The 10,948-nt window shown below is 43.4% G+C and overlaps 1 protein-coding gene across 2 annotated transcripts in view; it reads left to right on the plus strand.

Moving 5' to 3' along the window:
* Positions 1-8,265, plus strand: part of LOC149335278 (uncharacterized) — a 50,324-nt gene extending 42,059 nt beyond the window's left edge. For both annotated transcript variants that reach the window (XM_089551945.1, XM_089551944.1), the window contains one exon: positions 3,569-8,265. In XM_089551945.1, coding sequence (XP_089408071.1) covers positions 3,569-3,720 — 152 coding nt within the window. In that variant the 3' untranslated portion in view covers positions 3,721-8,265. The remainder of the gene's footprint in view (positions 1-3,568) is intronic.
* The last annotated feature ends 2,683 nt before the right edge of the window (positions 8,266-10,948 follow it).

Consider the following 10,948-nt stretch of genomic DNA (forward strand, 5'->3'; position numbering starts at 1 on the left):
TCAACCACAAATCCGATCAATGTAAACAAACAAAATGACTGACATGGCGGCCCGCGGACACGCGCGGAGCTTGGAAATGACTTCCAAAAGGTGAACTGCTCAGTTACGTCTTTAAGTAACTTCGAGCTTAAAGGGATACTGAGGCGGTTTTCTAATCAGCTAATTTTTTAGGGTTTTGAAGTAGTGTCATTGCTGATCACGTCTGCAAAATTATTTTTTCGATTTTGGCCAAAACAGTGGCGCAATCACCAATTAAAAAAGCGATGTTTAAATCTCCCGCGCCCCGCACGACCGCAGGAGAGGAGAACAGCGGAGAGGGAAACCTCGTCCGTGTCGGCCAACGTGACGTCACGTTGAGGAGCCGGGGATACTTCGGCGCACCCGAGAGAGCTTTCAGCGCGCGTTGTTTCTCGTGCTGCATGCGTTGTTCCTCGTACTGCGTGCGTTGTGATGTACAAAGCGTGTCAGCCGACCTTGAGAATCGGATTCAACGCGAGGTACTACTCTGCTTTCGTGTCCACGAACAACTACGCCCGCGGCTGTGTCGTCTTCCACTGTTTTCCGCAAGATCATACGCTCGCAGAGCAAGCGTTCGCTGCTTTGACGAAGAATTCAAGCCTACCATAGCAATCGTACTCTGCTCGAAGCACTTTCGTGAGACCGGCTACATGCAGAGCTCGTCCCTAAGGTGATCTCTGGAGATTTCTGTCGCGGCTTAACCATGACGCAGTTCCTTTCATTTCCTCGCGCATGAGAGGTGTGTCACCATTTTGAAGAAGCGCCTCTTCTAAAAGCAGAAACATGCTCACTAGAAACATGCCCCTGCAGAAACCCAATAGAGGCTCAAGCATGTGTTGCTCTTCTCAGCTTAGGTGCGGCCAGACCACCTGAGGTGTGCTCAGCAAGGCTCGGTTAGTGATTTTATACTCGGTTCGACGTGTCCAAGCAAGCAAGCAAAGCAAAACACAATAAAGCAGTGCAAGCAAGCATTGAAGCTCTTCATATGTGGCATCTCGTTTAATAGTATCTAAGCGATTAAAATGAAAGCGTTCGACGTTCTGATTTCGGATGCAAATTTAACAGAGAAATGAATGCCAACCAAGTTTTTGCAAGAAAACACCATGGCTCGCAACCTTAGTCGGTTTCTTCATCAATTTGTGGCAGCGAACGAGTTGCAGCTAGCTTGGCTTTTAAACACACATATAGTTGGTCACTACTCACTGAACCTAAACTGCAAATCTAGGAAGGGCGAACGTTTCCGAGGCAGCGATTAATATTTTCTGGCATCTGCTGAACGCGCCACGAGTGAAGCAGCAGCCTTGTGTGCGTATTTAGCTTGGTTTCCAGCGCACAATGATTCCTTCAATATCCTGTGGTCACATGCCTCGCAGTGCTTGGCCACTGCGCTTCGCTAATTTTGACATCAGCTTTGTGCTGCTTCATCGTTTCCTTGAAATACTTTCTTGCCCCAACTTACGCCGGGTAGTGAGAATAGGATTTTTTGTACACAGCGCTTTGGGCCTTTCTTTAGGATGACGCTCTTTCGGGCGAGTCAGGAGGCGTCCGGTGGTGGTAATTGACTTGAGTATTGTTCGCACCCCTTCCTTTCCAAGAATACCAGCCGAGGTTGTGCTGGCACCTTTTACGCATGGTCTGCATACGTGTCTTTCACGCTAGCGTATGCTTGTGCTAGGCGTAGAATTTTTTGCTCGTGTCTTTTTTGCTTTCAGGTGATACGTGGAATGAACAAACTGTAGTATCCTTTTCTTTGGAGGTCAGTAAAAAAATAGTCGCCATATTCGCTTTTACAACGCCACGGAAAGCTGCGATCTGCACTCAGCGCAGCGCCGGATCCGCATCGGCAGCTTCTCCAGTCCTCAAAGTGACGTCACGACCTCTCTTGACCAATCACAGGCGGCGGCGCGCCGCGCGGCGTGCCCCGCGGCACAGGCCGCATATTTCTGCTAAAAAAGGCAATTCGCGTTTTTTTTTGCCTTATTTGGATGCGATATTCGAGCATACAGCATGAAAAACTATAGGACGCCGCTGCCAGCCGGATTTTCAAAAAAAGTGCTTCAGTCTCCCTTTAACGAACATGGCACGCCAACCAGCAAGAATCACGCATCCCAAAATGACCGACGGTCGCGGAAAGACGCTGCTTCACGCTCGGCCGCTGCTGTAGGCTGCTGAGACCGAGAGTAATAGCTATCCACGACAGCCTCTAGTGTGAACAGATTCACACCAACATTATCTTTTTTTTTATCAGAACTAAATAAATGCACTTGCTAAGTTTGGCAGTGTGCACATTATTTTTTCGCGTCGCTTGTTCCTGCTGCGTATCTGGTGTCCAGAGTAGGCATTCGGTTCGAGATCGAATGCGAATGATTGGTTGGTTTATGGGGTTTAACGTCCCAAAGCGACTAAGGCTATGAGAGACGCCGTAGTGGAGGGTTCCGGAAATTTCGACCACCTGGGGTTCTTTAACGTGCATTGACATCGCACAGTACACGGGCCTCGAATTTCTCCTCCAAAGAAATTCAACCGCCGCGGCCGGGATCGAACCCGCGTCTTTCGGGTCGGCAGCCGAGCACCGTAACCACTGAGCCACCGCGGTTCCCCTAACTCATTCGATGGCGAATGTCATTCGAACCTAATGACATTACATGTTCCCGTGTAGCAGTCGATTAATGACATTAGGTGCTAATGTCATTCGATTCGAATTACATTAAATTTGCTAGTGTGACAGGGGTATTACTCAGCTCAAGCTTGCAAGCTCCACATTTTCAAACTGTTGTATAACCACAGCAAGACTACGCAGGTATGGTATATAAACTGCTAAAATTTAACATGTTTATTTTGAGGAGTGTAGTCATGAATAATGCTCGCAAGGAGAGTCAACAGTTTCTCCACAAATTTGCTTAAATGTTCAACTTTCTGCTTAACCGGTATCTAGCTTTTCGCTATTGTAATGGCACTTCACAGCCGAAGACATCGAAAGGAGTGGGTGACAATCAATTTGTGTTCCAAGTAATAGCAGTATTTGCACGTTCTAGTTGAGTACAAAGCATTAAAATTGGCGCGTAGCCACTTCTATTAAATGCGGGATTAGTTGTGCACTGGTGGCGGCCAGGACTTGAACTCATGACCTTACTCTAAATAGAATAGCCTCACTCTACTGTATTATTCCAGCGGACCATGCCAAGTTTTCTTTCTCAAGCAGAGCAAATCGTAGATGTCCATATACAGGAAAGAAAACTTAGGAGTAAGGGTTACGTCGTATGGCTACCCGCCACAGGCAAATCTCTGCTCAACCTGCAATACTTCCCTTTTCGTGTGCCCGTAAAAATCATCCCCATGTGAAAATTGTTACCTAGCCCGGCCCAATAAGACACTCCACAGGCTCTCACGTGTGGCTGACTGTCTATTTTTTTAACTGCATTTCGGTATAGTCGTGTGACGCTTCCTCTTGAGTTTTTCCTCATCCATGGAGGTTAACAAATTCATTGACTGCTTTGCGGATGCTCGGTTATCCCTGATCACACTGAGCTACTGAATTTCGCATACGCAGGTACTGTTCTCGGCCTCTCCATCGTGTGTGCGCTACTCTTCATCGTAGTCATGGCGTTAGCTGTGGTCTGCTACAAGCAGTGGCGCCATCTTGCGGCCGTAAAGGAACAGGAGCGCCGCCCAGCGGCCCAGCTGCAAAGACTCCTGCCGTGAGGCCAGTGACATCGACAGCGACTGTGCACAGCAGTGCCGCAACACAGCACATTTGTCCCGGCCCCCGATGTGAGGTCCACACTTCAGCGAACGCCGCCTCAAACACTGTTGTTGCCTAGACTTGAGTGAAGTACTGTGTAATGCGACAGCATTACAGTTGTCGGGGCAACAAAATGTCGCCGATGTTCGAGACGCAGTTCGCTGATTGGTCGACAGAGGTTACGTGGACTTGTGATGTCCTCCCAACCTGCCCACCAAGTTGTGAGCAATCTGGTGCCTGTTACTGCAGGCAGCAGTTTGAATGTGGGATGCTTGATCGATAGGAAATATCAAAGAACCGTACGCAAACACATCTATTTATTTTTTTTATTTATTGAAAGTGCCTACAGCGCCCATGGGGGATTATTGTAGAGGGGATATTACTACATGCAATAACACATGCAAAGAAAATATTGGTAAATATGTCAGCAAGGATAACACAACACACTAAAAGAAGACTAAATGAGTTTACAAGTAGTATGAGTGATAACACCTCGGCACAGCGCTGGTAAACGCACGAGACCTGGAAGAAATACAGCAGATTATCATTTCAACAGCACTTTGAAAATCAGGTGCACAAACCACATCATACAGAAGTTACAATAAAAGCTGCGACAAATGTGTACTTTAATACTAACGCATTCCACTGTCAACGTGACTGAACCGCCTCCGTATATTTTTTTATTTAGTTTCTAATATGACGTACTCAAGTCGCGCTAGCTGATGGATAATTCTAAACCTAACGCCATTCTCAGTTTTTGACATATTAGTTTTTCGGAAAATATTTATGACTAAGCAAATTGTACCAAAACACCGATATTTATTTTTAATTGCCGAAAGGCTGGAGGCATTTTTGTTGCTTAAAAAACGGTCAAGCTGTTGGTTGCTAGTCCGCACTAGGAAACCATTTTACCGCTTTTTTGCTGTCTCCTACGAACCATTCCTTACTTACTGAATATCACTTGTTATACTGTTTTTAACTGAGCAGCTGTGCATAGAATGTGACGCATCCAAAATTCAGTTTATTCATTCGTACTGATAACTGAAAAATTGCAAGCGAATCTCTTCCTTTGATCTGTAGGTGTTTGGCATGCATTACTGATTAACAATAAATCCACTAGGCTGCAAAACACAGTGGATTGACTGAACAATGGTAGCTAACTGCATATTCTTCTGTTGCGACTAAAATACAGCCGATGGCTCAAAAGACTGTCTCTCAAGAGGTTGAGCTTTCATATATTTGATGAAACTGTTTTTCATTTCCAACGAGAACACCTTTTTCGATGGGGATCATCGCCGATTTTATTCGAAGGATTTTAATGCGGCACTGTTCCGCACTAAAATAAAAGTGTATCTGGAACGAAATACGAATTAACCAAAAAACTGTCCATGCCATTGGTAGTTGCGACCACGCGTGTCCGATACTCCGTTTAAAAACCGAGTGGACTTGCACCGTCATGTCAACACTTTTTATTCTTTGTGCTGCATATTTCTATAAAACAGGCGTCACATCGTGCCCAGAAATAGGCTGTATTTGATTTGATCTGCATTTTCAGTAATGAGGGCAACCTGAACGTGGCTAATGTAAATAAGAGTTAATAAACAGCACTCGTTACATGCCCTGCAAAATGAAATCTCAGCTACCCTTCCGTAATCAAACAAGCGTGCAAGCTGAACCTGATGTCCTTTCAATGCGAAAATAGGACAAAGGCTGAATAAACACATTTTTGGCTTAGAGGATTACTGGAGTCTGAAATGTGACAAGACAAAAATTTTATGTTCTGTAGGTTAGAGTACGTTCCTCGTATTCCTTACGGTCGCTAATATTTACCTTAATACATTCGTCGTCCAAATGCTTTTCAGTGAAGTCCGATTGCAAATGAGAATTCTCCACAATGAAGCACCGTATCGTTTGTTGCTGATTGGCCCCTTATAAACATTCGACAAAACTAAAATAATATTTGCGTCTCTTTTACGAGAAACATCGCACTTCAACTGTAGTGTTCTTGCTACGGCTCACAGGAAAAACACGAACGTTGGTGTTTGAGAGAGCATGAAGCAAGTGTCAAAAAAGCTTGACTTCAGCATCTGTATGGAGACAAGACAAACTCCTATCGCATTTTTACGCACTCGCAAATGTCTACGTTGACGCCGGTTGCCATCTTATCTCTCCGAACGTTGTTTAACCGAATAAGCATTCCGAACTTAAGGAAAGATCTGATGAAGAGGTGTTCAATACTCATAAGTGGATGTTTGATTAATTGATGTGGCCCTCAAACTCCACGCGTTTACGTTCAAGATGCATCTGGCCGTTTGAGTGGTCGCTCGTCGCGTTGAGGACGTTTGGCACGGAATAAACGGAAGTCACAATCGAATTCTACATCTTCGCAAGTGGCCGGAAGTGCGGTAGCAAGGCCTTAGGTCCTTTAGGAGATTTGAAGACGAAGCATCGTTTACGGCAGCGCTTGGAACCTTTGGGAATCGACCAGACTTCGGGGAAAGCATACAGATTAAATACACGGTTTCTAGCTGACACACCAGAACAAGGTTGTAAACCAGATGATGACCAACTCGATTTGTGATTCGACTAGTGGGACTGTGGACGGTGCGTCTTTCCTTAATGCACAAAAAGCAATCGAATGCTATCAAGCTTCATTAGTTGTCTCATTATTCGCGTTTACATTATGCCCTCAATGATCATTCTCTCGCAGTCCGTGAACTTGTTATTGTGATTTCGCACAAGGAACAAACTATCCGCATCGTCAGTCCTTTAAATAATGACAGCAACGGAACCACCAGTTTTGGCATAATAGCTACTAATGTGTACATTTTAGCTCATTAATGCAGAATATGGCAGCCCACTGTGATAGGAAGAGACGCAGCTGGTGGCGATAGGGCGTACCCTACTCAGGCCATTCCCATTTGCATGATACTCAGAGATCTGTGATTTCTGGCTGATTAAATAGTGCGGCCGCACTTCATAAAGGCTAATTATGCAAAACCTTTGCAGAGTCTGTTATTGTATGCTACTAATGCCTCGCTGTTCTGTCAGCTTGGATGATCTAATGAAGACTCTTTAAGTGTCCAGAAAGCAAAATTAACCATGACATGATGTGAGAACTGTCCAGAGTGATGCGAGAACTATTTTGCACCGGTGTTGAATCCTGTTTTTTTTTTAGTTGCCATCGTAGTTATTTATATTGTCTACGTGCCGGGTATACACGTCGTTATGAACACCCGAATCTGTTCGTCAATGTCATGCCAGTCATCGTTTACGTCATAATGTTCCCTTTCACATGAGTATCTTGTCTTTGAACATGATGAAATTTACTAATGCAATTTACTTAACAATTGCATAACTGCAACCCCACTAACCTTTTTCAAGTTATTTGCTTGACAGGCAGAAATCTGTGCGTGGCGGGTACATTTTTCTGAATTTAAAATCCCTAACATAGCTGTCCCCCAGGCATCGATTCTCAGCCCTTTCATTTTTGCAATTCTAATGACGTAATGAATGTATATAATATGCATATGACACTACAGTTTCTTCCCGTGATAAGTGTATAATCTCTAACTGCTAAAATAAAAGCGACACCACGTAACGTTATGACATAGCGTCGTAACTACCACCTAATAATCAACCTCGCAAAAATATAGTTTACGATTTTTTGGTCAAGTCATAAGCCCATAAAAAGTATGCCTTTGTAATTGATTGGTCTTATATTTAAACTAGTACAGTAAGGTTCCTTGGTATTCAAACTGGTTTTCACCTAAAATGTCATCATCATATTCATGACTTAACGAAAAACTATCTTTGGATCTTTGCACTAATTAAAGCTCGTTCTTCCGTTCTTCACCGCCACTGTTGTCGCCTTATTAGTTTGCATTTAGTCATATATGCATTAACTGCAGTATTTCAGCATGGGCCTTTTAACTAATTATGAAAAACATAGTTTTCACTTTACTTGCATTTCCCGGTAGAACAAACGACACCGGAGTTTATCATCACTCATGTATTTGTCTATGTTAATGTCAAGTTTGAAAATTTTTCTTTGGAAAAAAAACTAGAGGACAACAGCTTTTTTTTCCAATTCTGTCTGAACTTCCAAATCTTGAATTTTTCCTGGAAACTGGAATATTTCCTGGAATGGATGCTTTAACAGCGCTACCCTTGGATTTTTGCTTCAGTTGTGCGTTTCTCTATGCCTGTAATTAATGAATATATAATTGTTTGCATTGTGCAATTTATTTCATGTTTGTGTATTTTGTACAATGTATAACGATGGTTATTTTGTTATTCAGCTACGGTTTTCGTCAGAATCGCGTGTAACATTTCTCTGTATATGTTAGCATAGTTACTGGTGTATAGTGTTGCCACTTGTTTGTTTCTAATTGACCTCAGTATTTATCCATCGAGGGACCCGCTACAGTCCTGTCTCCTGGCTCCGTAACCTCACCAGCATACTTACTTGTATATACATATCCTGCATGTATTCAATAAAATTCTTTTTTATTCATTTGTTTGGCTCTAGATTTTAGTACTTACTACACCTCACAAAACTGTGGAACTTGAACCTGCGAGCCTTTTCGAGGTGAATAGGCGCATGAAGGCAGGAGCACAGTTTATTTATCGGATAAAGGCATCGTACATATGTAATATTCTGGTACTATGTGTGCGATAGGAAATAGGAAGAAATTGAAGAGCGCAAGAAAGGAATTTGCATGCCAGTCAAAGAGCGCTTCAAGGGGCACCATTGTAGTTGAGCGATGAACACAGCTAAACATGCGCGAAGTCATGTTTGTGGTTGTTCTTATTGCAATACTACCGATGACATTGTACGTTCTTTTCCAGCCATGTAAGAAATTTTAGATACTCTCGTTTCACTTTAACAAAACTTCTGTTTGGGCTAGATGGTGCATAGCTTATTCTGAAATGAATTTAATCACTCAAGAACACGCACACAAGAAAAGGAAACACACAGGACAGGCGCTAACTTCATCTGATTTATTCGCAGGTAAGAGAGCAAAAAGACATGCGCAGTAAAAGAAACATATCGTCAGTTCACAATACGTGCTCAAATACCTGTAACTCTTCCTGCAAAAGATTAACCGACGTGTCACTCATACAGTCATGCCCCCTCTTCCTGATGTGAAAGGCTTCTAATAGTTCACGTGCCGTCTTATCACCGCCTCTGCCAAGTATCTTTATTTCCTTCAGCCGCGGTCATTGTCATTGGCCGAGGCCCTACTTCGAAAAACCAAGCAGGTCATGTTCGCCAAAGCGAAAGTATTGGAAAGGAACTCGGTTAAACCAGTAGTGGTACCGTATTTTCAAAAAGTTGCCCATCATGTGAAAAAAGTGGCAAGCCGACGCGGCGTTTTGGACCGAAAGTTTTGGACCGAACAACAGTTTGGACCGAAAGGAAGTATTACTGCACTGTAAAAAATTTCACACCTTTAAAGGGAACAAACTGACTAACACACCCTCGCACCCGAAAAAATAGGAGTTTCTGTTACTCGTGCACCCGTCCTGCACCCGTCCTGCAACCTAGCATTTTAGGGGCGGGTGCATATGGCCAAAAAACCCCCCAGTGCAAGCAAGGGTGTTCCTTTAAAAAATGTAAAGCTGGCTTCACCTCAGTTATGCATGCCGGACTAATTGGGGAAGGGAAATGTAAAAAACAAAATATAGCTGTAGCTCGTGTGTTTTATGGGACAAAATATGTTGGCGTGGTTCCTGTGACAACAACACGTGCACGTGTGAAGCAGTAACATGCGTTTTCGGCATTTTATCCACGTTTCACTGATGCATCGACGCGATTCTTAAGGCAACATTCCACATGGCGATCCCAACTTAACTAATTATGAAGGGAGTACAAACACTCTGACGGGGGCGATAGTATGCGCTTTTGAGGATTGCAGTTTGAGGCATGGTTTACATCTTTCGCAGGCGAGAACATACATGCATTCTGGGTTTTCTTGCGCAAAAGACACGACAGAAAAGAAACGAGGTAGACAGGACAAGCGCTTACTAACAACTCGTTGTTAGTAAGCGCTTGTCCTGTCTACCTCGTTTCTTTTGTGTCGTGTCTTTTGCGCAAAAAAACCCAGAATGCTTAGGCACCAACTAGCCTGCAAAAACATACTCGCAACATGCATGCAGTGGCGAGAAAAATATTGGTTCACTCGCAGCTGAAAAAAAAAGTTATTGATTTTATTACAAATGCCAATAAAAATTGCTGGAATAATATCTATGCCACGAATGTGGGTGCTCATTGCTTGTTTTGATAATAACGTGCTCCTGTACTGAATCCATATCAAGGTGAAGCTGTTACGACTGCATCGCAGTGAATAGAAAAATCATTACGTTAATGTCTTGCGATAATACAGGGTGTTCCACGTAACTTGAATGAAGTATTTAAAAAAAGTGGTTAACTGCAGCCCGCTAAAACCAACGATACATTGTTCGCCATCATGTGGCACTCCTCGAAATATTTTTTATTGCGCTTAATTAGTTAATTAACTAAGATTAATTATGCAAATTTTGAAATATTCATTTTAGTGCCAAGACCGTTACGTTAGGTTGTAGAGCAGGTCTATAAAAAACCAATCCAGTTTATTGTAGCATGGTATCTCATACGGGGTCCTTTTTTCCGGCATCTAAAGAAAGCCCGCGAAATATGAAAAAATACCATGTGACTACGCTCGTGCGCTACCAAATTGCAGCGCTCTCAACGGCGTTTCGAGCAAACGCAGCGTGCCCGCTGACCGTGGCGAAGTGAACGGCCGCCGCGCCGCTGCAGAAAGTGCTGACGCGCGGGCCTTTTTTAGATGCCGGAAAAAAGGACCCCGTATGAGATACGATGCTACAATGAACTGGATTGGTTGTTTATCAATCTGCTCTACAACCTAACGTAACGGTCTTGGCACTAAAGTGAATATTTGAAAATTTGCATAATTCATCTTAGTTAATTAACAAATTAAGCGCAATAAAAAAATATTCTGAGGAGCGCCACATAATGGCGAACAGTGCATCGTTGGTTTCAGCTGGCTGCGGTGTACCGCTTTTTTAAAATCCTTGGTTCAAGTTACGTGAAACACCCTGTATATGTTTCAAACGGAGTACTGTCTACGCGAAATCATTCTACTTTACACACGAAACTACGCACAAACAACAAGACCCAGATTA

This window comes from Amblyomma mixtum, chromosome 7 (genome assembly GCF_055824585.1).
Source record: "Amblyomma mixtum isolate Tamu chromosome 7, ASM5582458v1, whole genome shotgun sequence".
NCBI classification, from domain to species: Eukaryota; Metazoa; Arthropoda; class Arachnida; order Ixodida; family Ixodidae; genus Amblyomma; species Amblyomma mixtum.